At 35.5% G+C, this 27,074-nt stretch overlaps 3 protein-coding genes across 3 annotated transcripts; 1 reads left to right on the top strand and 2 right to left on the bottom strand.

Annotated features, from left to right (window-relative positions):
* Window positions 1-1,838: 1,838 nt before the first annotated feature.
* LOC144575169 (serine/threonine-protein phosphatase 7 long form homolog) lies at window positions 1,839-3,275 on the top strand. The gene is made up of 4 exons (XM_078325286.1): window positions 1,839-1,976; window positions 2,065-2,519; window positions 2,607-2,784; window positions 2,868-3,275. The coding sequence occupies exons 1-4, from the start codon at window positions 1,839-1,841 to the stop codon at window positions 3,273-3,275; spliced, it is 1,179 nt and encodes a 392-aa protein (XP_078181412.1).
* Window positions 3,276-8,644: 5,369 nt separating this feature from the next.
* On the bottom strand, window positions 8,645-12,539 carry RPT2 (Phototropic-responsive NPH3 family protein). Its single transcript, XM_078324928.1, has 5 exons — window positions 12,263-12,539; window positions 12,061-12,130; window positions 10,959-11,339; window positions 9,686-10,381; window positions 8,645-9,489 (listed from the first exon to the last, which is right to left on the bottom strand). Exons 1-5 carry the CDS (start codon window positions 12,319-12,321, stop codon window positions 8,968-8,970), a joined length of 1,728 nt encoding a protein of 575 aa, XP_078181054.1. The 5' UTR covers window positions 12,322-12,539; the 3' UTR covers window positions 8,645-8,967.
* Window positions 12,540-22,020: 9,481 nt separating this feature from the next.
* On the bottom strand, window positions 22,021-25,430 carry LOC144575118 (BTB/POZ domain-containing protein At3g08570-like). Its single transcript, XM_078325237.1, has 4 exons — window positions 25,285-25,430; window positions 24,404-24,470; window positions 23,131-24,279; window positions 22,021-22,895 (listed from the first exon to the last, which is right to left on the bottom strand). The coding sequence occupies exons 1-4, from the start codon at window positions 25,332-25,334 to the stop codon at window positions 22,359-22,361; spliced, it is 1,803 nt and encodes a 600-aa protein (XP_078181363.1). The 5' UTR covers window positions 25,335-25,430; the 3' UTR covers window positions 22,021-22,358.
* Window positions 25,431-27,074: the final 1,644 nt, after the last annotated feature.

The following is a 27,074-nucleotide window of genomic DNA, read 5'->3' as shown; positions in this document are numbered from 1 at the left end:
AACAAACAATATATATATAGTATAGTTGATAAAATAACACAATTTAAAGTATGAATATATGACGTGCTTTTTTCACCCATATGTGCAATGAATCAAGGGACATGCGCCTCGAAACAAGTCCCGTGATTTTTTAAAATACCCAAAAATAATATTCTTTTAATTAAAATACCCAGCGATTCGCTGGATTTTTAAAAATACCCACCCCGTGGATAAATTCCACGGGTGGGATTTTTAGATCTGCCCCGTGAATATTTTCCACGGGCGGGATTTAATTTTGGCCCCGTGGAAAATATCCACGGTCCGGGGTGTTAAATTAAAACGACCCCTTCCCTTCCGCCGCTTCTGTCTCTCTGCTCCGCCTTCTGTCTCCGTGCCTCTTCCCTTTGCTCCGCTCCCTGGCGCCTCTCTCCCTCTGCTCCACTCCCTCTTCTATAGCACGGTTCCTCTACATCAATATTTTCGTCTCCGTGAAGCCCCACAGCAGGTCCGCCTCACCGCCACTGCCGACGGCCGTACGTCCCACTATCGGTGAGTTGTGAAGGGTTGAGAGACGAGGCGTAGCCATTGCCGTGGTACGGGCTTTCCTTCCCTCTTGTTCTTAGCTCATTGTGATTCGCACTATAACGGATAAATATTTGAAATCATTTTTAATTGTTGAAATGACGTATGTTTGTCGTATGATGAATTGATCCTTATTGGATTTTATGAGCTAATTTGGGCATTTATGAATTGTCTAGTGCGGGTTGTTGATTTTCCCGGCTGGACCTGTGTTGAGTACACCCTTTTGCTTGGAAATGTGGAAATTGTCTAGTGCGGGTTGTTGATTTTCCCGGCTGGACCTGTGTTGATATCGAAATGAAAATCTTCACTTGAAAATGTGAAAATTAGGATCTGATAATGTGCAAATGTGGAAATTGATTAAGGTAATTATAATATGGCATATGAGAATTGGGCTCGATAATAATTGGAGTATGTACATATAGTTATGTCAATATTAGAATGTAATGTATGAATATGGAAATTGATCAAGGTAAACTTTTTTTTTCTTCATTTGATCCACATTACCTATAAGCAATTGTTATTGGTGTATATACATCTAGCATTGTAATGAATGAAGCCTTATTCCAATTAAGAGAGTAATAAGGCTTAATTGTATGAATGTGGTTACTGCATAGGACTGGTTAATAATAGAGCTCAATTAAGAGAGTAATAGGCTTATTACAAAAAAAATGATCATATAAAGTATTATGCATCATAATATTTATGCATTTTATTTTAACCTTTTTGAAACATCTTTAAAAAATTATAAAATAAAGCTTTCTTGTGGCATTCAATTTTTTTATGTCAATTCCATTTAATTTTTATTTTGTTGTGCGTTACTTGCTTTAATTGTTTACATACAGTTTAAATCTTCTGAAATTTATACACCAATAAGCACCTTTTGATTTGTCGGTTTTTACTAATTATAGTTGTGCTCGTACCCTCCCTTTCTGAAAGAATTGCGCGAAGGCCAACCCGAGAACTAGCAACATTTCATAAGGTGCTTACTTTAATATTTTCTTTTTTAGTATGAGTTCTCTCAGAATTTTTGTATAAATATGCTGTTACATTCAAAACCAGACCTTGTACCAGTGAGATTAAATCAGTAACAGACTTAGTACCAGCATAAATATATATTGTTGCATTCAGTTCTAGCCTAGCACCAGTTTAATAAAGATCAATTGACCTGTATTGATCAATACCAATTTAGCATCGGTATAGTGATAGCTTGCACATATTTTTTCATATTAGCCTCATTTAAGCCAATTGTAGCACGTTTATTTTTTTTTAAACATAGGATGGCCAGGGGACGGCCTAGGAGAGCACCACCAGCCGACCCTGTTGATGAGCCCATTCCCGCAAATAGCACAGAACATTTCAGTCCTATGTTATGGATGAGTCACACGGAGCACCGAGTCTGCATGGCATCCCGAGAGGTATGTGATTATTTTTACTTTTAAATTTAAATTGTGCCAAGTTCTCGTATTTTGAAGTTCTTATGTTGTTTACTTTTTTTCAACGCAGAGTGAGGACATTTTAGATGCCAGGAGTCGGTACTATGGTATGCAGTACTACTCGCTGATGGACCCGTATCTACGAAATTTGGGGTTGCACCATTTGGTCGATATCATGGAGTCAGAGACCAAGGCCATCAATGCGTCCCTTATTGCAGGACTAGTGGAGCAATGGCGTCCCGAGACGCACACGTTTCACTTACCATTCGGAGAGATGACAGTGACTCTCCAGGACGTTAGTGCCCTATGGGGTTTGCCCATCCAGGGTGTGCCCGTTGGTGGCATATCTGACCCCACTGAAGCTGAGGAGAGGACGATTAATGCCCGGCTCGCAGAGCTGTTGGGAGCGCAGCCAAGTATACGGGATAATGGTGGAAAGTCCAGATACGCTTTGAAGATGACAAAGCTCCGAACTCTGTTTCGGGCAGGTCTGCATTGGGGTTCGACACAGCTCGAGATTGAGAGGTACTCATACAAACTACTCTACATATATTTATTTTGCACTATATTTTATGCCAAAAAATAAGTTGCTTTGTAATTTTGACATTACAGATACACACGAGGCTTCGTGATGGACTTGTTTGGTTCTGTCATGTTCGCTGATTCAAATGGTGATAGCATTCCGATGTGCTATCTAGAGCTGTTGCGAGACCTTGAAGGGTCAAGAAAGTACAACTGGGGTGGGGCAGTCCTCGCGCATCTTTACTACAACTTGTGCCAGAGTTGTAAGGTCAGTATGCTATTGTCGTGCACCTATAGTCTTATTTTAATTATATAACTTGTCCCTGATGGCTAATATTCTTTAAATTACAGCCAAAAAGTAAGAATATGTACGGGCCGGTACTTCTACTGCAGCATTGGTCATGGTCACGACTACCGGTGGGGGTACCTGAGCCGAATGTGTCGCCCGATTGGGGACAACCGGATGGTGCAAATTGCCCGGCATTTGGCAAGAAATGGTATGGACATCACGAGTACACCAACCAGCCTCACGGGAAGCCAATAGGTATCAGGGTGGTTCGAGGTCAGATCCAGAGTCTGGGTGACACGCAGGTGATATGGACTCCGTACGAAGATTTATACACTCAGGAGCTGCTTCCGCAGACTGTAGTGGATGATCAGCAGATGTGGTTCTACCGGGGTCCGCTGGTATGCTTCTGGATAGTGGAGTTCTTTTTTACAGTTCCCTCGTTTTATTTTGTTTTTTGTAGTTCAGTGTAGTTTTCAGTTATGTTTTATTATATTTTGTTATGTTTTTTTTTATAGTTTCATGTTTCGTTATATTTTAGCGTAAACCCTAAAATAAGTTCATACAAACCCCGCCCAAAAAAAATAAATAAATAAGTTCATACAAACCTCGCAAAAAAAAAATTCATACAAACCTCTAAAATTCATACAAACCTCAAACTCAATAATTAAGTTCATACAAACCTCAAACTAATATCACTTGTTAAGTTCACAACATAAAATAAAGTTCATACAAACCTCAAACTCAAAAATTCAAACTAATCTCAATTCCAAACAAACTTAACAACATACTATTTCTTACAATATGGCTTGAACGTACATGGAACAAAGTCATCGTCGGAGGTTGACAAAGGTCAGTAACAACAGACGACGTGCTAGCCTTGGTCTTGGCCTTAGTCTTGGCCTTAGTCTTGGCCGTAGGCGTCTGCACATCAACCTTTTTTTTCCTCAATCCATAGCCGTAGGGGTTTTCTACAAAGTCATCATCAGATATGTCATTCCGGTTGAAAAATTCATTCTAAGCCATTGTAAGAAAAAACCCCAATTCTCTTCATTCTCCTTGTGCACAATTGCAAATGCTAGAGGCATCAATTGGTTCTCGGCATCATAGCCGCAAGCCATCAAAAGTATGCCCTCATACCGCCCAGAAAGGAAGGCTGCATCTATACTGATGACCGGTCTCAAGTAATTAAATGTGGTGATGCATGGTCCGTAAGCCCATGCCACGGCCACGAATTCCACAACACCTTGCTTGACCAGTCCTGTATTTCTATCGAAGCTCGGCTTGGTCCAAAAATCGTGCCTCGAGCCGGGATTCTTATCACATATCTCGATAAGCAATAGTTTCATAAAGTTGTACGACTCTTCCCAACTCCCAAATTGACGGGCAACTGCAATCTCACGACCTCTCCAGAGTTTGTTGTACTTAGGGGTTATACTACCAAACCTAACCCTCACACAATGTGCCACACTCCGGATGCTCATAGTGGGGTCTTCCTTAATGCCGCTCTCGATGATATCTGCGATTATTGATGCCGTCAGTTGTGCATGGTCGGTCCTGGTGTACTCAGACGTGCAAGTGTGAGGCGTGTCTTGCTCGGTTATCATCCATGTATCTCCTGCATTTGTTGCCTTTGCCTTCAGTTTGAAATGACAACCCGAAGTGCTGCATCTAATTTCCAGCCGGGATGTGTCACTTCTCTTCGTATATGTCTCCTTGTTCTTGTCAACATGGTACTCTCTGATCTTTTTGGTCAGTTGTTTTTTGTTAGGAAAGTATTGGCCTTTTGCGAGCTCACTCCTGTATTCAATCCGACGACCGTAGTAAGAAACGTCTGCTTCTCGAAAAGCAGATGTGTCATTGAAGTTTACAAACGGGTGAGTCTCAGAACGGCGACTTAACGGCATATTCTCTCTATTTTGTCTCACAGTGGGCTGTGTGTATTCTTCTTCATCTCCTTCATCATTAATGTCCCAGTCTCCTTCCTCCCATTCATCCCCAGTTTGCAAATTTTCCTCCGGTACCTCGTTCATAAATTCAAATTCTGACTCGTTTGGATCTTCATGTACTGGTGCCGGTCTGGGGTCAGAACTTGGTTCAGACCCAGGTAAGGATGAAGGACCTCCATGCATGGATATAGGTGAGATGAAAGGTGGAGATTGTACTCGTGGTGGGACAAAAGGTGGAGATTGAGGTGAATTACGGTATATTTCTGCTTCCGGTTCTGCTACTGGCATTGAGATAAAAGGAGTGTGTGGTTCATAATTTGGTTGATCATTTTCTGCAACCGAATTCTGGCCTGAACTCCCAGCCACTGACTCTCCGCGAATTCTGCATGCAAAAACTTCCAATAATGGGTCACCGGACCGCACAATCTGCGCGATCAGGCCTCTCAATGCCCCGTCATCACCCAATGCGATTCTGACATACCTTCCTGCATGGACCATTCGGGCCTGAATCTGTAATTCCCAACGATTCCTATTGTAGCCGCTCACTTCATAAATAAGCGATTGCAACTGCTCAAATGAGAAATTTTCATCAACCCAATACGTATTTACTAGAGGTTTGGAGTAACGTGCCCCATTCTGGTCAAAAATGAATTTCCCTCCAAAATGTATTGAAATTCCAATAGGCATGGCCAATAAACTACATTCGGAGAAGGAAATATTTTGTAAGTTTACTGATTTCAAATGAACAGTAAATACGTATATGCACATTAATGAATAGTAAATGAACAGTAAATACGTATATGAACAGTAAAAACGTATGTTCACAGTAAATGAACAGTGAATACGTACATGAACATTATATGAACAGTAAATACAATACATGAACAGTATATACGTATGTGCACAGTACATTAACAGTACATGAACAGTAAATACGTATATGCACAATAAATGAATAGTAAATGAATAGTAAATGAACAGTAAATGTACAGTAAATACGTATATGAACAGTACATACATACATCTATAGTAAATGAATAGTAAACAACAATGCGTAAAAAAACCTGATTTAGCAGTTGAACAGTTCTCTTCCTCCTTCCTCTCTTTCAGAACTTTCAGAATGAAATCTGAGCTCTCTACCTCTCTCTCTCCTCTATTTATAATGAAAATGCGCAAAAAAAAAAAAAAAAAAAAAAGGTTCCGCCCGTGGAATTTATCCAAGGGGGGGAGTGGGGAATTCGGCCCGTGGAATTTATCCACGGGCTGAGTATTTTTAAAAATCCAGCGATTTGCTGGGTATTTTAATTAAAATAATAATATTTTTGGGTATTTTTAAAAATCTCGGAAACAAGTCCACCAAGGGCCAAGGGGGGCTGTATTAGTAATTATTATTTATGCTTGTAAGTATTTAAAAAAAAAAATCAAATAGAAGAATTTCCTCATTGATATAAATGCCCCCAACAAGGTGATATACAATGTACAGAGGAGATAAACCATCAAAACCACACTCGTATTCTTTATTTCTTCATCTTTTCCATTCTAGATGAAAGTGGATGTGCTTTACTCTCAAGTGAAACAACCGAAATTTCAGCTCATTGAGATAAGCAAAATGATTCGGCTCTAACTCGGCTCGCTTCTGAAAGAAAAAAGCTCGATTCGGCTCGGCTCATATAAACAATTGGTTCGATTCGGCTCGACTCGCGAGCTCGTGAGTCAGCTCGCGAGCCGGCTCATATTTTGAAACTTGTATCTCATTCTACACGGTCACGTTTTCTTAAAACAGTTAGAAACTACATAGTTATTTCGTCTTTTCTGTGTTATAAATTAAATGAACAAATCTCTCAAATAATCTCTGGCAAATTTGAACCCTTTTTATTGCACCACCTCTGCACGCAAGCTTGCACATACTGTACAATTTTTTTTTTTTAAAAAAAAAAATCAATCAAGAAGTTTTAATTTTTTCCAAATTTTTTTTTTTTCAAATTAATTTTTTTATCAAATTTCAAATTCCAAATTCCGAATTTCAAATTAATCGCGGCAGCCCTCACGCTTGGGCTCCCGCTCAGCCGACTCGCCCCCGCTTTTACGTGGAAGCCCCCAAGCTCGGGCTGAAATTTGAAATTTCAATATTTAAAAAAAAATTTGAAATTTGAAATTTGAAAATAATCGGTTGATTAATCAAGAAAATCAGTAACAATTTAGTAGCCGCCAATGACTAATCGGCCTAAACAGTCGTTTTTTTACAACAATTATCCATTTAATTATCCCAGCAATTCATTTAATTCATAAGGTATTTGAGTATTTTTTTTTTTAATTTCAATATGTTTATTTTCAAAAACACATTGTGCGTACATAACTTTTTATGTATTTAATATTCTATATAGAGAGAGAGAGTCGGGCCATGGTACTTCGTGAAGTAAAGTGAGTGTTTTACTTCGTGTTTATATCTTCAATTTCAAAGTTCAAAGCGTCGATCCGAACCGTTCAAGTTGATCTTCATATTAAATTATGTTTGGAGATCAAATTTTATAATTTTATAATTTTATAATTTTTTTTTATTATTTTTTGGATTTTTTTTCTTATAACCATTGATTTTCAGGAAATCACTGTATTTCAATATAAATATATGTGCGCGCACGCTACTCTCGGACCGAATTTATGCATTTATATTTTCTTTGAGAGTAACTTTTTTTTTCTGGACCAAAGTTACGTTCTTTCATTTAAATTTGATAAAAATCTGATTTAAACATTTGAGTTAATTAACTGGAATATAATTTTAAAATATACGTTGGTCAATAACATCTACAATAGCAAGAAATTAATCTATAACACAGAAAAGACGAAACAACGTCTATGTAGTTTCCGACCGTTTTAAGAAAACGTGACCGAGTAGAATGAGATACGAGTTTCAAAATATGAGCCGGCTCGCGAGCTGAGCTGAATCGAGCCAAGTGTTACATGAATCGAGTCGAACCGAACCGAACTTTTTTCTTTCAAAAGCGAGCCGAGTCGAATTTGGGTTTTTTTCAATTTCAAGTCTGATTCGTTATGAAATATTGAGCCGCTCGACTCATTAGCAGCCCTATCGGTGATACTTTTTGCTTCTTTTTTTTACTTCCTTTTGGGTTAAGTCTCTGTAAAAATAATAATGTCTTCTACGTACTGGTAAGGTAACCATATATAATTAATATTATAGTGAGTACTTATAGCATGAACTTTGTCGCATACAGTAACCATATATATATAGGCATGATATTGCATGGTGTACATCAAATTTGGATGAAATTTATCACACTTAAAATGTTCCTCTACATGTAAATTAATATACAAGCAATTATATATTATTTTTTATGATCTATTAAATGCTTTCTTCATAGCAGTCGAAATATACTAATGCAAATTTAATTGATGAACTAGATATATCAAACTGTAATATTGATCCTTCTCAAAATTAAAAATATACTGTAATGCAAAAAAAAAAAAAAAAAAAAATCATCTTATTGTGACAAATTATTGCCAACAGCTACAAACATTGTGTTTGACTGTAAGCTAAAGTAAATACCACTAAATACTGGGCTAATAAAAATGCAAATTAATTCGGGTATATATGTTTAAGATTAAACTAGTAATTAGTGGATCAGACATTTTAAAGCTCAACTAATTACATATGATATACATAGGAATACATAGGAGTTTAAAAGTATGTTGGGTTGACTTGACCTCCAACTCATGATTTCAAAACACTAATTCAAGTGATTTAGGTGCAAGTTTAAAAGTATGTTGGGTTGGTTTGACCTCCAACTTAGACATAAGACTTACACTTGCTCCAACTAATCCACCAAAGGGGTCCCAAAATAGCAAATTTACACTACAGGGTTAATACAACTAATCAATAATTCAACAACAAGTGGATTCTTTTATTTGAGCATCGATCACCTTCAATTTCATTTGAAGAAAAATTGCAAAAACAAAAGGCTTACATGACATGATCACGAATATAAACTTAATCTCACATCCACTATATACATTATAAGAAAGAAATAATTAAACAACACCTCCAGTAGCCTTAATTAACTATTCATCCAAATCTGCGAAGAGCATGTATAGGTGCTAGATTGAACACTGTTAATCCTTCAAGTGCTAAATCTAACTTCCATCAAAAGCTTCCAACCACCAAATATGGCATATATATATATATATATATATCAAAAAAAGTTTAAGATATTGAAAACCTCCTTTTCCTTGGCGCCTTTGCCACAGCCACATCGACAGACACATCATCAGTAATATGCAAAGTATCCTTGGATCCATGTCTAAAAGGATTCAACTTACCGATAAGCTTCTTGGAGAATGACGAGAAAAATGTTGGCTTCTTTGATGGTGCCGCCACGGCGTGTACATATCTACTAGACCCGCTTCCCTTCTCGAAATTAGAAACAAGCATCTTCATGCGTGCCAGCTCTGATCTTAGTGTTTCATTTTCTTGTGCCAATGAAGCATCGGCTTTTGCTTGGGTGCGCACCGCCTCAGCTACTGGCAGGTGTGGTGGTGTAGCCATGTTGACGGCCTCTTTACCGCTACGGACGTTAAGTTGGTCGTAGTAGAGAGCGCTCAGGACTATCTGGAGAGGGAGGCGCTTGTTTTGGCTTGCGTGGAGACGGGCCTCGTATGACAGTCTGTGTGGGTCCAGGACACTACATACCTTTTCTCTCTCTATTTCATCGAGTCCAGGATGCGCCTGGTTTTAATAAAAGCAGTATATGTTATTGGACAGAAAAGAGAGAAAAAAAAATATGCTGGTAATCCCTAATTTCTTGTCGGTACATTGCAAGCTTTATAATTACTATTATAAATCTTGATTTCCCCTAATATGAGCTAACATGATTTTAGACCAGTGTACCTATTGTTATTTAAGTTAATTAAATGACACCAACCTTGAGGTATATATCGACAGCACGATACAAATCATCGTCATATTTTCGAGCTAATTTAGGTATGGCACCAGAAATTCCAACAAACTTGGAAATCGGCATCTCTCCATCAGTGGCTATCTCTGCAACAAATGTATCCACCATGTGAGCAACCTTCTGCATGGCTGTAGAGCAGAGAGCAGCACCGCCACCATAGAAAATCCCGGATAAGCCACGGCCAGAACCTGACATTTCCCTCTCAACAAATCCAGCAATTACTTTCCTCACACTATCCAAATCAGCAATCCTTTCGCCTGACGGATCGAGCGTGATGGTCATGAGATCAGAGATGGTTGCATTGTCGAGCAGAGAAGAAATTCTCTTTTCAAGATTTTCACGGCAGGCAGGAGACGCAGAGATGGCAATGGCACTACGAAGAAGCGAGCAAAAGAAACTGATGGGTAGGGCCGCAGTGTCATTTGGTGGGAGGAAAGAGACGATGGACTCAAGGTGGGCCCGGTGGTGAGATGTTAAGGTAGTGTTGGTGGGGAGTGTAAGGTTGGTATAAGTGGAAATGGCAGTGGCAATGGTTTTTGGGGAGGCGGAGCGGGACTGCATGGCAGTGAGAACTTTCTCGAAGAAGGTCGGGGAGAGGTTTGACAGCTCGGCGGCCCACCACTCTTCAGGAGATCTTGACGGGAAGGTTGCCTCCTTGCATGCCTGAATTCCAATGAAATTAGAGTTATATTAATTTGCTAATATTATATCAATTAGTTAGTTAATTAGTTAATATTGAGTGGCCGGTCTGGTCATCTAGCAAAGTAGCAATCATATATATATTTCTTTTGTTGTGTGTTAGTTTTCCTTTAATTATAAATATAAAGCATGTGTAATTAAATAATTAGCAATTCCAATTCTCCATAATGCTTCTTATATTTCTTTCCTTGTTACAAATTCCATTTCCTTTTTATTAATCCTAGAGTGGTTGTTTAGTTGTAGAGTAAGTGGCGGAGTAAATTTCTTAATACTTCGCCTATAAGCTGTCAAAAGAAGAATAAGTTTGAAGGAACAAGAACCATCTTTCAATTTCCCCTCTAATAACTTAAGTAACAAGTTCCAACCAAATATAATTAATTTTATCCACTTTAGAGTAAGCAATTTAAACCTTCTTAACTTTAATCCACAATGCATGCACTAATTCTTTTTTTATGATTAGCCAATTTCATAATCTTGGTATCACAAATTCCTCACCAAAACTGCATCTGACAAATAACAATACTACATCTGCTACACTAACCTTGAATCCAATAACATTGACGCACCGCTGCACGAGGCCGATTTCATCAGCATACGGCAAGAGCTCCTCACACGATCTCAGAACCGCAACCGCACCCGGCAGCGTCTTCAAAGCGGCCTTCTCCAAAAATTCCTCAGCTCTCAAGGCCAGGCTTGCTTCGCCGTGTTCCTCTGTCATTTCCAAGTACTCCGCCGCACACCGCAACGAGGCTATGTTGTGCACAGTGATCTCAAAGTTCACTCCATAGCAGAACTTGGCTGCCTGGTCAAGCGCCTCGGCACCACCTGGCATGTCAGAGAGGTCGATCGGTACTAAGGCTGCCGGATCGGCTGCCTCGTGAACCTTTTTTCGGATGTACCCGCTTTTTGGGACCATCATGAGCTGAATTATTAATGTGCGTTAAGAATCAAGGAAGCTAGAAAGGTGCCGTGCAACATGCACTCACCAAAGATAACAAAAAAAAATAAAAAAATGGATTTTTGCTCTTCTTTTTTTAAAGCTTCCTGATTAATTTCGATTTAAAACCAAAAGTTTCAAGACTTAAGAGTATAATAATCGCATAAAGATGAATATCAAAGAATTATATATTGGTCCTAAAGTGATGGCGGGAACTGTCAAATTTGAGATCCAGCTGACAATTAAATAACTTGCATGGAGAAATTTGGTACAAATAAATAGAAATTAAGGGTTTACTCAGACAAATTAATGCACATATATACAGAGAAGTGATCCATTGGTGGCCATTTCAACTATTTATTGACTTAATTAGAATATCTAACATATATAAGTCCCCAGTGTGTGTGGCATTTAATGTTAATTTGTTGTTAAACTTGATAACTGGTATATTTTGTGGTCTAGATTAGCTAGCTAGCCAGTTGCTTAGATATATTGGTGATGGGTTGATAGTGATGGAGGTTATATGTTTTGGTTGGATAAGTGGATTTAGCCATTTAGGGGTACGTAGTGCACAATTATCTGAGTAGTTTCCAAGGCTGATTTTGTAACTAATTAGCTGTTTCAGTTAATTAAACATCACTCATGCTATCTAAAATTTCATTTCTCACAGAATTAAAATTCAAAAGAGGATAGTAGAGATATTTACTTTATGGAGAGGGAAACATGATGTGCCGACTTCTACAATCAAATCTATCGGTATATCTTGCGAGAAAACCCTGAAAATATACAAGTGCAGAAGACTTAATAAAATTTTATCAATGTAAGAAAACAAATCACAAACTTTTGGTACAATTACATAGCAAGATTTCTAAAATTCTTTTTCTTGTTAGCAATTAACTAAACCTCACCATTGAGTAGTTCTATCCATGGAAGGAGAAAGTTGAGAGCAAGGAAAAGAAACGGCCATCAAAAGAGCAAATTTCTCTCTCTATGTGGCTTTCTGATCCTTTTTCTTTTTTAAAAGGTGAAAGAGAATTTCTACGGATATATAGAGATTCTTGATTGATTGATGTTGAGAATTAACTATAAGCACGGAACTATTAATTTAAAATAGCCATTTGATTTTGCATGGTGGTCCTTTGTTGAGGAAAAGTCTCAACACTTTATTGGTACTTGATTTTCGTCGGCTTCTACTTCCAGTCCACACTTTTTATCCGTAGTAGGGATTTCTGCGGCGAAAGCAGAGGCAATATATCATGTAGCAAGTTTCCGACAGGTGGTGTCGCTAATATTTATTATTATTATCTAATAGCTGTAGAAGTACACATGAGTACTGCACGAATGTTCACAGAGGAAGTGTCGCAGAGGATTTAATGTGGTTTGTCTACGAGGGTGTGGTATGGGTCCGTTGGCTGCTACGTAGCTCTCATGGCGCTTCTCGGCTTGACTGGTCGGCTCGGCTTCCAAAAGATCGGCTTAGCCGGCTTATGTTTTATAAGTTAACATCTCCATTTTATAAATTAATGGATATGTAGGTAAATAATATGCTGATACGGTACCAATTTTATAAGATACAATGAATATATTTTAACTAGGGCCGAAAACGGATTCAGATTATCTGCTACGTATCCGGTACAAATTCAAATTTGGATAAACGGATTCGAATTTGAATATTTATCTAATTCTCTGAATTGATCCGAATTCGGATACGGATGCAGATCTTATTTCATAAACGAAGCGGATATCCGAAACCTAGAAAATACTCGAATTGGGTTAATCTAGATACTTTTTCCTCCGCGTGCCTTTTGAAAATGCACTTTGCCTTCTCACTCATCCCAAAAGGCAATTTGCTAGAGCCACGTGAATTTTGTCCTAAAAAAGGTTGTGTTATATATAAGATGATCACTTATTAATAACAATAGTGGGACTATTCGTATAATTCGAAAATTGGACAAAACATCTTCTTCTTCTTTTAAACTGAGGTCATTTATTAGTCCAAATTATTATCTCTAATTTGAAAACATAGACTATCAGTTTTATAAACAGTATCCTCTTTCATTTTTGTATCTATTTATTAATTAATATTTGTATCTTAAAATTCATATAACTTGATTATCCGGTAATTATTTGTTTCGTATTCGTATCCTAATCCATATTCGTGAATTATCCGCTCTGTATCCGTATTCGTTTAAAGAGAATTTGATTTTATATTTTGACATATATTTATTTTCCGTATTTGTATCACTCATTTACAAACAAATATGAATTTGCTATTGGCATTATCCGCTCCAAATTCACTCCATTTTCAGCCCAAACTTCAACAAATTTATTTGGTTAGGTCCATGGCACTGGATATATCCGGTACTCAAGAAAATTGAGAGGAAGGTCTGAGTTGAACAAGTTCTTTTTCTTTTTTGAGAAAATTGAGTTGAACAAGTGGACCGGATCCGCTGTACCCAGAATGTGGCGCTGAGCGTACCACGTCACCTTCGGTGGCATGATACAAACTACAAAGGATAACATGGTGGGCCCTACGGTAATCGTTTTAAAGACGTGCAACAAATAGTGACCTTCCACGTAATCCTATTGTGAATCCTACCACTTTCCCGTTAGTAGAATCAAAAGAAGGGATTTTGATTGGTTGATTGGTTAATTGGTGGAATGGTGGGGTATGAAACACCAATTGGCGTTTCCGTTTGCAGATTGCAGTTAGTGACAAAAGGTGAAGCGTTACCCATTCGATAACGGGTTTTTTTCATAAACCATAATTAATAAAACGTTTTTTACGGAACCAATGATTTTTTTTTCAAAAATTACAAGGACCGTGGGTTCCCACGGTCTCAACTTTTTTTTTTTTTTTTTAAATAGATTTTTTTTCCAGACCGTGGGTTCCCACGGTCTCATTTTTTTTTTTATAAAACAGAATTTTTTTTAATTTTTTTATTTTTTTTATTAAAATATTAGAAATGTTGAATATATTTCTTTGAAAATAGATGAAATATAATATAATTTGATTTATTAGAAAGACTGCAATAAATAACCCGGATCAATATTTTTCAGGTCGGATTTTTCGCGGTTGTAAGAAAAATTAATATATTTCTTTATGTGTTATTAGAAAAAAAAAAATGCTTAGATTCTAAGTTATTGATCCCGGTTCAAAAGTCACTTCTAGGTAATCCAGAAAATATTGTGATCCTTCTAGTACATTTAATTTATGAAAAGTTGTATCTATTTTTGAAAAAAAACAAAAACTTTTAAGTTATTTAATGATTGTTATTAAAAAAGAATTCTCAAAATAGATATAACTTTTTATAAATTAAATGTCCTAGAAGGATCACAATATTTTCTAGATTACCTAGAAGTGACTTTTGAACCGGGATCAATAACTCAGAATCTAAGCATTTTTATTTTTATCTAATAACACATAAAGAAATATATTAATTTTTCTTACAACCGCGAAAAATCCGACCTGAAAAATATTGATCCGGGTTATTTATTGCAGTCTTTCTAATAAATCAAATTATATTATATTTCATCTATTTTCAAAGAAATATATTCAACATTTCTAATATTTTAATACAAAAAATTAAAAAATTAAAAAAAAATCTGTTTATAAAAAAAAAAAATGAGACCGTGGGAACCCACGGTCTGGAAAAAAAATCTATTTAAAAAGAAAAAAAAGTTGAGACCGTGGGAACCCCACGGTTCTTATGGTTTTTGAAAAAAAAAATCAATCATATTGGTTCCGTAAAAAACGTTTTATTAATTATGGTTTATGAAAAAAAATCCTTGGATAACAGCTCAGATTGAAAATTATATGCAAAAAGAAAATAACAAATCAATCCAATTTACACTTAAAGAGTGTGTTCTATTGTAACGGTATTATGCTATATGAAATTTACGAATTTGAAAATTTATAAATTAATATGTGAGAACTCTGACTCAGAGAGCACGATGGAGGAGCTCATGGAGCAAATACAGGTGCAACATCAATACTCACAAATGGAAATAAACTCCTAAGAGCAATTCTGCAATTTGGTTAAAATGAAGGGACCAATCTGCAAAATGTTCCTTCACTGGCTGACAGACGAAGAATTTGCATTTTTCCTCATTTTAGTTTCCCTTCTTTTACTTTTCTTCTCTTTCTTCTTTGTTTGTTTTAGCACTTGCTGTCTTGGTTTTATTTTCTCCTTTCTTTCTTTATAAACAAGCTCACCATCATGAGTTACATTTGTATCTTACTTTACTGGTTACAAATTTTTGTAACATTTTCTTAATATCAATCAAATGAGAGCTAGACTCTTATTTTTCCTAAAAAAAAAAAAATGTGAGAACTCTGTACTCGAGTACATAATGAAAGGTTATAAAAATGTATTGGAATGAATGTTTAATTATATCGTAATAATAGTTTTAGAAAAATCTAAGTTGTTTTCAAAATATCTATATCTATATAATCTATTCAAAATTTTGTTATTCATTCCATATTATTTATAAATTTATATTTTTCATTTTTTGTATAAATTATCATTTTTTTAAGAGGAGAGTTGAAATGCCTCATATCATCCATGTCTCACATCATATATCTCTTTTGAAGTCCAATTTACCAATCCGAACTGCTCAACATGATATCCATATTAAAATGTGTTTAGAAACAAAAAAAATTATATATGTTTTAAATTGTTTACTATTTTTCAGATAGATACAAAATCATTGTTTTTGGACCAACCAAAAACAATGATTTTATACCGATCTAAGAAATAGTAATATATATGTATATGGGTAAGGCTAAGGTGCTACGGCTTAAAATTCGAGTTTTCAAAATTCAAACGGTCGATCTGAACCGTTCATCTTGTTCTCCATATTAATATGTGTTTGGAGACCAAATTTTACATTTTTTGAAAAAAATTTACTAATTTTTTAGATAGATAGAAAATTAGTTGATCTAAAAAATTCTGCACCATTCAGATATTTGATTTTCTACCTATCTAAAAAAATAGTAAATTTTTTTCAAAAAAATGTAAAATTTGATCTCCAAACACATACTAATATGGAGAACAAGATGAACGGTTCGGATTGACCGTTTGAATTTTGAAAAATTGAATATTGAGCTGTAGCACCGTAGCCCTCTATGCAACCCATAGCACCTTAGCCTTAACCCTATATATATATATATAGAGAGAGAGAGAGAGTGTGACTAATATGCATTCGGTAGCATATGGGCCGATATGCATACAGTCCAAATTTGAAATTTCAAAATTCAAAAAGTCGATCTGAACCGTTCATCTTGTTCTCCATATTAATATGTTCTTGGAGACCAAATTTTACATTTTTCTGAATTTTTTTACTATTTATTAAACCACTTTGAAACGGTGGCTGCTGATTTTACTGTTTTGTTAAGCCACCGTTGGATCAACAATTTTCAAAGTGGCTTAATAAATAGTAAAAAAATTCAGAAAAATGTAAAATTTGGTCTCCAAGCACATATTAATATGGAGAACAAGATGAATGGTTCAGATTGACTTTTTAGATTTTGAAATTTCAAATTTAGACCGTATGCATATCGGCCCATATGCTGCCGAATGCATATTAGTCTCTCTCTATATATATATAATTTGATCTTCAAGCACATTTTAATCAACAACTTTGATTTAGATATAGAATGTGAAGTACTATGAGGTATGAAAGATTAGTCTGGATCAAATTGAAAAATTGCATATTGATTTTTGTAAGAAATTGATAATAAACACATTAGTATATTGGAAGGATGAAGCCTTAAAAAAATGAAGAAATTGATAATAAACAAGTGAGTTAGAGACATATTCTTCTTTCTTCGAAAGAGATTTGTGTAGAGAGAGGCAAGAGCTTCGTGGGAAAAAAAAAATGTCTCCGATCGAATTATTATTTTTTTCCATATTTTTGTGCTGAGTTGGGAAAATTGATGGAAAAAAAATTAGAAATTCCACCTACAATACAAAAGGTTGCCGAATGCATTTTGAAAATCTTTTCCCACAAAATAAAAAATCAGGTAATTTTCTATAGAATGTGAGCCATATATCCGAGCAAGCCCTAAGTATATCTATTGAGCTTTCATAATTATATATAAAGCAATACCATATTAAATAAACTTTACGATTTTTTTTTTTTAAAAAACCCGACAGTAGCTATCAGGGGTATATACATTTATTTATTTGTTTACAATTAATGATTTATTTATTTTAGTGCAGTTCTTATCTTGTAACATTTTTGTATTGGTTCAATAAAATTGAAATAGGTCATTCATTTACTACTTTCAGAAAAATATTATGAAAAGTTATTAGTAAAATCTTTTTTTTTTTTTTTTACATAGCCAATTATATCAGTGTACCAAGCACATCAATATGAGAAACAAAAACAAATTATTACAAAAGAATAGCATATTATGATCCATATCAAGAGGTCCTTGAACAAATTAATCTGTAGCTCTATCCAAAAGTAAAGTAGAGAATCCAAGGAGATACGGATAAGAAAGAAAGATAAAAGGATCTATTAGTTGCCCAAAATAAGCGCAAAAAAAGGTATCTATTATGGTCAAGGGGACCGAATCGTCTAACCCCTGGGGGCAGGAAATTCCTCCCCCAGAGTCACTACAGAGTGGACCCCTAGTAACAGTAAACCAGTTAACTTTAACCCTTTAACAGTAACCGGGTCCACTCCGCAGTGACTCTGGGAGCAGAAATTTCCTACACCCCAGGGGGCAGGAGATCTGATTCCTATGGTCAAATACGCATTAGGAATTTGTGGATGGGGACTAATTAAATTTTGGATCAAAAGGAGCATTTTGCATATATGCCCCAAATTTTATGAATTTATCGCCATTCCTAAATTTATTCTTCCATTTCGACATCTCAAATTACATACATCATTCTAATGCGTTGCAAATGATTTTTTTTTCCTTTTTTTTTGTCTTTTGGCTAATTAAAAAGGAGTTGGCTACGGTGCTACGTGTAGCATAGAGGGCCTTCATGCAACAGCTCAATATTTGATTTTACAAAATTCTAACAATTGATTCGAACTGTTCAACATAATCTCCATATGAATATGTACTTGCAAACCAAATTTTACATTTTTTTTTATTTTTTTTACAGTTTTTTAGATAGGTAGAATATCACTTGATTTGAATGATACAAAATATTCAAATCAAGTGTTTTTAATTTTCAGCTACTACAATTATGCATTTTAATTTTCAACCAACTCTATCAAAATTTTCTAGTTCCGCCCCTGACCCGTTAATGATATAATGCGGTACTTTCATTAATTATCTCGATTCATTACATCTATATAATATAGTGTCCTTGTCATATTAAACCTATTCTAAAATTTATGCAAAATTGAGGCAACGTCTTCTGTGTGGTCTGTGTGGGAGGTGTCGAGCTCATAATCTAGATGAGACGTTATTTATAAATACTGAAAATTGAAAGGCTAAGCCTCCATTTTCTCTCCAAAAAAAAAAAAAAATCTGTAACATTCTCCTTAAAATGCAGAATTTTTTTGGAAAAAAGAAAAGAAAAGAAAAAAAACCATGAAAATGGAGGTTCACAATGCAAAAGAACACCAGCTTGAAAGAAAGTAACAACCTTGTCCTGCATTTGCAACTTGCAAGTGGGTTTACTTCTTCTTGGAATGATGCTACTCAAGTTGCACAAGAGATGAGACCAATGAAGGGTCTGCTAGAGCTCTGGCGCTCAAATGCACCAAAATTTGATACAATTTTTTTTTTCTGTCTGAAAAATTGTGGTACTCCCTCTTTTGAGTGGGCCCCACTAAACAAAAGCAGCCGTCAATGCCATAAATGAGATGATGATATATATAGTTTTAGTGACATCCAATGAAAAATTTAATAAATAGTATTTTTTTTCTTTCCTTTTTTGGTTTCTTCCTAGGTATATTGGTTTATCCTATGGGATATCAACCCTTGTCCCTTGACAAATACTTTAGTTGGACATTTCAATACTTTTTAAAATAAAATAAAATAAAAAAAGTAAAATTAGAATATAAGCAATTAGTTTATAGTTGCTAAAGGTATGGGGTTTGGTTAATTTTACCTGTGAATTTTTTACCAATTTAAATATCAATAACATCTGATTGCTGAGTATAGACCGTCGTATATATGTACATTTTGACTAGTATATATTAGAATGAGTAGAACTAGGGTGTTCTTATCCTTGGTCACGGAAGGAGGGTTTAGCATATATACGATAAATTCAAATCTAAAATCTATCAAATCAGCTTTAAATGATGAATCCGAACTGTTAAAATCTGCCTACCTTACCAGCAATGGTTTAAATAGCGATTATAGCGGTATAGCGGAACGATTAAAAAAAAATAAGCGATTGCACTAAGTAGCCAGCTATATATCGCTCATAACGCCATAGCTTTTAGGGTCCGAAAAAGCTATAGCTAGCTATTTAGAACCCTACTTACGAGTGATGCGTCTACATGTGAAAATTTTAAACATTCGAATTAATTTAGTATAAAGTCAAGCAGTCAAAATTAGAAGGTTAATAAATTAATTTTAATGCATTCTTTTTTTTTTTTTTTTTACCACTTGACTCTAAGCAAAATTAATTTCAAAATTAATTTTTTTACATGTAGACGTATCACTCGTAAAGTAGACGGGTTTCAACGGTTTGGATTCGTCGTTTAAAGCCAATTTGACGGGTTTTAGACTTGAGTTCACTAAGAAAGTTGGTGAACTTAAGAACACCCTAGTTCTACTCGTATTAGAATATTCTTAAGCTCATCAAGCTCTTCGATAATTTAATTTTAAAATCTATCGGATTAATTTCAAACGATGAATTCAAACTATTGAAAAAGTCAATCGGTAAAAAAAAAGTTTATAAGTTAATATTAATGCACTCATTTTTTCTTATCTTTTGACCGCCTGATTTTATACTAAATTAATTTCAAATTTTATAAATTTTACATGTAAATGCATTACTTGTGAAGTAGATCGATTTCAACGGTTTGCATTTATCGTTTGAAACCAATTCGATAGATTTTCGGATTAAGTTTATCAAAAAATTTGATGAGCTTAATAACACCCTAGTTCTACTCTAAGTTTTGACTACATGGAAAAATATGAATCAAATGTCATTTTTCATAAATATTATACACGTATCATATATAAAAAAAAAATGTATTTTCGTGGTTATTTTTTTTTAAAAGTGATCGTTAGATAATTTTACTGTCATAAACCGTAAATATTTATATCTTGTACATGATGAATAAATAGAAACGGGCACTTAGAAAATGAATCAATGTCTCTTTTTTTCTTGCCTTCATCAAATTAATTCGGTAAACAAACAAACAGTGCCATTTTAAAAGAATCGTGGAAGGCCCATAAGGTTGTTTGAGGCTTAGATATATGGGCTATATTCAAGGCCTAACATAAAAAAATATACAAGCAATAAGTGGAAAGATGGATCCCAAAATTTAAAATGTTTATTTAATTTGTATGTTGAGATTCCCACCTGAGTTATCAAATTTCACATAAATATGTCAGGATTTTATATTCGTTGGATATACAACCAATATTGTTGTATTTGACCAGTGAAATACATATGGTCATGTTTAGTTGCCACTTAGATTAAATTTTAAGAATAATAAATTACTTCATTTTACTTCTTTTGTTTTACATCTTGTTCGACAGCTTAAGTTATAAATTATCCACTAAAAATGAGAGAAAAATTGACAAGGAGATCTCGTCTCTGACTATGGGCCCTACAACCATAGTAAGGGATTTACTACTCCATCTTACTATATATATTTTACACCTCATTTGTTATCTTTAAGTGTGAAGAAATTTATTTCACCTCTTACTCCACAATCAAACATGTCCTTTTTTATTGGTTTTCTTCTTCCGTTTTCTTAATTCACATGCCTCACCTCAGTTACTTATGTTTTGCTAAATTGGTTAATTTTTTATACATTTGAAGTGTTTAATGTGCCTATCTTCTAACTGAGAATTAGAAATATATCCTTATTCTAGTCTTTTTGGTCAAGGTTTTTAACGCATGTTTGGATTGACTGAGATCTAGTAAATATCACAAACCCCTTTTGAAAAGCTGAGATTCGAGAGAAGATAATTAGATCAATGGATCATGATTCATGAGATCTAACTAGCTTTAGTGATCCAAAATAAGCTTTACAGCCTTTTATGATTCCAATTGAGTTGTATAACAGTCTTTAAAAGTGGCATTGAGATTAGAGAAAGATCTGAGCTTCTACTCTTTTTTCTTAAATAATATCAAAGTAAGTGTTATTTATAAACCAGGGTTGCTAGTTATCAACAAAATATCCACACAACCCATGACACCACTTAATCATATATACTTGATTACTTGTTCAAGAAAGCTACAATATATGAGAAAAGTATATGCAAAATAAATAAATAAATTCTATGCTACATAAACAAAGGTTTATTAGTTACTGACAAAAAGAGGTACTTGTGCAGTGTAAGGTAAATACCAGAGAAATGATGATGAACCCCAATACGTATCGTGGAGTCGAGATATCCATTCATTATAAAAGATATAAACACCACCAACTAACGATAATGGTTGTCTGAACTATTCTATAGCTAGTAAAAATTCAACTCAATAATTATTTTCCTTTTCATTTTGCTTAGGTTGATTTTTGCACAAGGTAAATGGTGAGAGATTTTGCTTACAACAGATTGCGGTAAAAGCTTGATGGAGTTTAATTCCAAACATGATACAAACCAAATTTTAATATTCTAGTTAACCTGCCTCTTTAACAATCAACAGAAAAGTACATATATTTCTCATCCATAAGTTAAATAACTTAATATCATTTTCAACTATGTTAAAAACCATATCGCTCCACCTAAAACCCAACTCCTCATCTGTACTAACAAGAAATACCATTTTCTATTACATAATATCATTTTCTATTGACTAACAAGAAATACCATAGTAACCCATAAATGATACAGATCTCCGAAATCTACCAAACCCCTGACTTGTCAGCGGTTCTATGCCGCCTCCTACTCCTACCTTCATTCCCTCCTTGTACCTTCCTTCCGTCGGTCTTCTCCTTCTTCCTCCCTGCACTGGGTCCAAATGTTGTCATTCGCACCAACCCCCTTGAAATATACCCCAAAAATGCCTTGGCATTCTCCCCTCTCATCCCTCGTTTGATCACCTCCTGTTCCTTCTCTAACTCGGTAATTCTCCCACGCATTCTACCAATCTCCAATCTCAACTCCCTGTTCTCCCTCCTCAGTGACGCGTAGTTGTCTCTCGGTGAAACAGGTGCGCTGGGGGCCCCACTTGTCGGGATGATTCTATGGGAATAGGATGTGGGATTGTCTAGCAGGGCTGATTTTAGGCGCAGCTGTTCATAGTAGAGAATGCGTACTGATATTTGTACTGGTAGGCGCTCGTTCTGGGATGCATGGTTGGCGGCATCTATTGAAAGCTTCTGACAGTCAATTAGTTTGCATAGTTTAGTGCACTCTGATTCGGTCAGAGATGGATGTGCCTGGAAGGGAAGATAAAATCAAAAGATGGTTAAAAATAGAAAAGTACCTTCATGTCATATGTATAAATGTGACAAAATTTATCTCTACAGTAAATGTTCTGTCAATATTGATTGCAATACAGTGTGGATCATAAGCATGACAGTAATGCTTTCAGAACCAGTACGGCAGGGTACCATATAAGTACTGATATATCCATGTACCAACTACTATACATACTCTAGCCATATAACTTACCTTGAGGTAAATATCAATAGCCCTATACAATCCATCATCAACTATGCGCGCATAATCAGGCAGCAGCTCAATAAATGTCATGAAGTTTTGCAACTTCAAGTACGGGTCGGGTGCAATTTCAGCCAGGTACCCATCCATTAGCCTCCCGACTTTCAAAACTGCGGCATGATTCACCGGCCCGCTAGTGCCCTCCGATTCGTACCCTGAATCATCTCCAGACCCCTCCTCTTCTATCTTCTGCAAAAAGTTCACCAGGATTCGGTGCACCGAGTCAACATCATATACTGAGTCACTCGATTGGGTTGAAGGTATTAATAAATCATCCAAGGAAACCATGTCTAATTGTAGCCCGATTCGCTTTTCTAGTTCGATTCGAGTATCAAAACACGCATCCACTTCTATTGCCATTCTTAACATTCCAAACAAAAATGACAAAGGAACTGAAGATATTTTCTCCATTGATAAAAGATCGACCAGTGTTTCCACAATTGCCCTCTGTCTGTCAGTGACAAGTGGGCCCAACTCCCATATGTTGCATTCACGCCTCTCTGTAGGCTTCAAAGAAGTCTGTGCATAGTGCATTATTGAGTTGATGATAGAATCGGTTCTCACTCCTGCTCTCCTCATGGATCCAATTACCCGTCTGTAATACTCTATTTTCAGCACCGACAGATCATCAACCCACCAATCCTGATAACGGGTCTGTAACTTAACCGACCCGGTAGGATACTCAAGATGCGCCAGGCCATTTACCAGTTGCTCCTTGCTTGCATTAAATGCTATGGACTCAATGCATCTTCCCACGAGTCCTATTTCTTCGGCTAACGGGTCCAGACCCTCACACCCACACAGAACTTGAAGGGACTTCTCCAGGCTTTTAAAAACAATTTCATTCAAAAATGTCTCTGTTCGTGAAATTAGGTTCTCTTCGTGGTAGTCTTCTGACATGTCTAGGTAATGTGCTATGCAATGGAGATGGGTCACATTAGCAGGAGTAATATCAAAATTCGAACCATAACAAAACTTGGCTGCTAGTTCGAAGGAGATAGTGCCTCCGGGTACATTTTGGAGCTCCAATTTGGAGAGGTCAGGGTCTCGGGATTCTGATATGAGCCTCCGGATTCGTCCACACCGTGTCATTAATGGAAACTTCAAAGGAGAAAAAAATAAATTAAAAATATATTAGACATCAGAACATGTAGTATCGGTATAAGGCTATAAGCTAGTGAAAGTTTGGTAAAAGCTAATAAAGTACAAATTAAAAGTATCATACCTTGTGCAATAAGAAAGGTTGAGCATCAACATAGATTGTAATATCTCCAGCCACATCTGAGAAAATTCTGAAAGAAGAATAAAAAATTGAAGAAACTGTAAGCTTACATTTCGGTTTAGATAACATTGACTGTTTTTAATTTCATCAAAAGAAAACAATAATGATTTATCAACTAAGAAAATTTTGTTAGATCTCTGAAATCTAAATCAATTCAAACAACCGGGCTATAATCATGGCATTGTGTCTTTTTATTGTATAAAATAATAAAGCTTTTTTGTTATAAAGAGAGATGGGCATTAGATCCAAAAAATGCTTTGTAAAAGAAAAAGTAAAAAAGTCACAGATTTGTCTCGAGCTCAAAAAAGAAACACGAAACTTGATTTCCTTTTCATCCCTACTAATCTTCTCAATTTGAATAAAACAATGCCACAATCTGATTGATTAAGATAACCACCGCAAATGCATACTGAAAATGTTCAAATTTAACAAAAAACAAACAAGTAATTTGCTAAAACGCAATCGTGCTCACCCACACGCACACAATGGTTGATTCAAACATTCAAGCTTTTCTTTACCGAAAGTGATCAATGCTTTAATCTTTAATCAATCAGTAAATGTAGATTTTATAAAGCAAAAAAGAGACCCATATGAGAAAAACAAAGAAAAGGATCAATTTATCACATCCATCGCCATCACCATTCACCACCAATGTTACAACAAAAAATTTGTCAAAAGGTAAAAGCAACCCTTAACTCCGAAGAAACCCCAGATTCTAATAATAATCTCTACAATTTACATCCATTTTCCCTTCAATTAGATGATAACTACGCTAACATTAAGCACATAACATTTTACAAAAGAAAATAAAATAATCGCATTACCTCCTACTAATCGGATTGCAAAATCGAGGAGATGTTGAGTGTAAACCCATTTCTTTCGCCAGACGGTTGCGTGCGTTTGCCACTCTTGTGTACCTGAGTGAGTGTGTGTGTGAGTGAGAGAGAGAGGGGGGGGGGGGCTCCAATTCCAAAACAGAGGAAAGAAACGGTAGAGAGAGAATTAAAGTGGGTTTAATGGAGAGAGCGCAGCGAGGGAACGGAAGAGGCAAGGAATAGGAAAACAGTACCTGTATGCCGTATAACAAAAATGCCGCAGTTTTCGAAGTAATTTCTGTAGTGCCACTGTAACCAGTCGGGAGAAAAGGGTACAAAGGCTGCAATGTGGTTTTGGACTATCTATAAACATCTTAAATCCTCTGTAGTCAAAACTCTGTATACTTCTGTGTGGTGAACATATTTACCTGGTTTACATGGTGACACATAATAGATTTATGTACTTATTGTTAAAGAAGATCAGAACCATATCTTTGTCTGTGCTATGACAGATAATTGGAGTCGGCTTGTTGATCTTTTGACCGACTTAGTATGACAATTGTCAAAAGAGAAAAAAAAAAAATGTAAGAAATGTTTTTCAACTAGCAAGAAATTGGGACGTTAGTTTTATAATATAATATAGGATAAATAATAGAATTAATGAATTAAATTTATCCAAAAGAATAATAGTCAGTGGTTGGAAGAAAATTACTTCCAAGTAACACCATTACATTTGATTTATTTTAAATTTAATCTAGGGTCTTCTTTCTTCTGAGTTCTGATACATGTTTTTCCAGTCTTTAATTTATCTGTTTCTGTTATTTTGTTTGTCAAAAATGAGCTGATGTCTGGACAAGTACTGTACGCTTCGATGGCAGTTAAGTAATTATTTGCAAAGTAAGGCTGGAAACCAGACGACCAAGTATAGTCTTCACTCTCTAGTCTCTACAGGGGTTTTATCCTCTCAATTTCTGACAAACAACAGACAACAAAAACCCTCGGCATTCAAAATGACAGGATGAATCCATTTTAAATGAAATGGGGATGTTAGAAAAGAAGGGTAGGAAGAAGGAATGTGCCATTAGAGTCAGCGCGGAACTCGATAACGGTAATCATTCTCCCTCCAGTCCCAAAACATTAGTCACGTATAAAACTCACTCGGATTGCTCACTTCTTACGCTGATTAGCAAACAGGTTAAAAGCTACCCCTCTCAAGTCTCAAACTCTCAATACATATTAGTTGAAAGTCGTAAACTTTGTGTATGTCTAGAGAAATGACTGATCCAGTGGTGTTTCCTTTCCAGTTCTTTTTCGTCTATGAAGGCAGTTTTATTTATACTTTATTTCTTTATAAATATTCAAAAGCGATCCATGATGCAAAGTACGGGGTTGTCTTTCAGGCCGTAACATCTCTCTTTTTCACCTTTTTCTTTTACAGAAGACAGAATTAGAAACCCTAACTGGCTGGGCCAATTTTGCCACGTCATCAAACCCCGAAGTACTGTGGCGCTTACTGCCTAGTATTCCGTGTAACGAGTAAGGTATTTATTTTTCTTATTAAAAATGCCTAGTTTTTCTGATCTACGAAGAAATTGTTCCACATGTATTTCGGATCTTATTTTTGTGTTTTTTGCGTTTTTTTTTTTTGTATATGATGTACTTGTTTTAGGTAGAGACGGATTTGAAATATTTTCAGTTGGGGAAAATACAATAAGTATAATGCCGAAATTTTTATAAATACCCAAAAAAATATAAAATTACGGAATCTACCCACTGTTCGAATGGAATTCGAAAAATGC

The sequence above is a fragment of the Carex rostrata genome, chromosome 23 (assembly GCF_964058835.1).
Source record: "Carex rostrata chromosome 23, lpCarRost1.2, whole genome shotgun sequence".
Lineage (NCBI taxonomy): Eukaryota > Viridiplantae > Streptophyta > Magnoliopsida > Poales > Cyperaceae > Carex > Carex rostrata.
The sequence above is the reverse complement of the archived record's forward strand: the minus strand, read 5'-3'. Positions and strand labels throughout refer to the sequence as shown.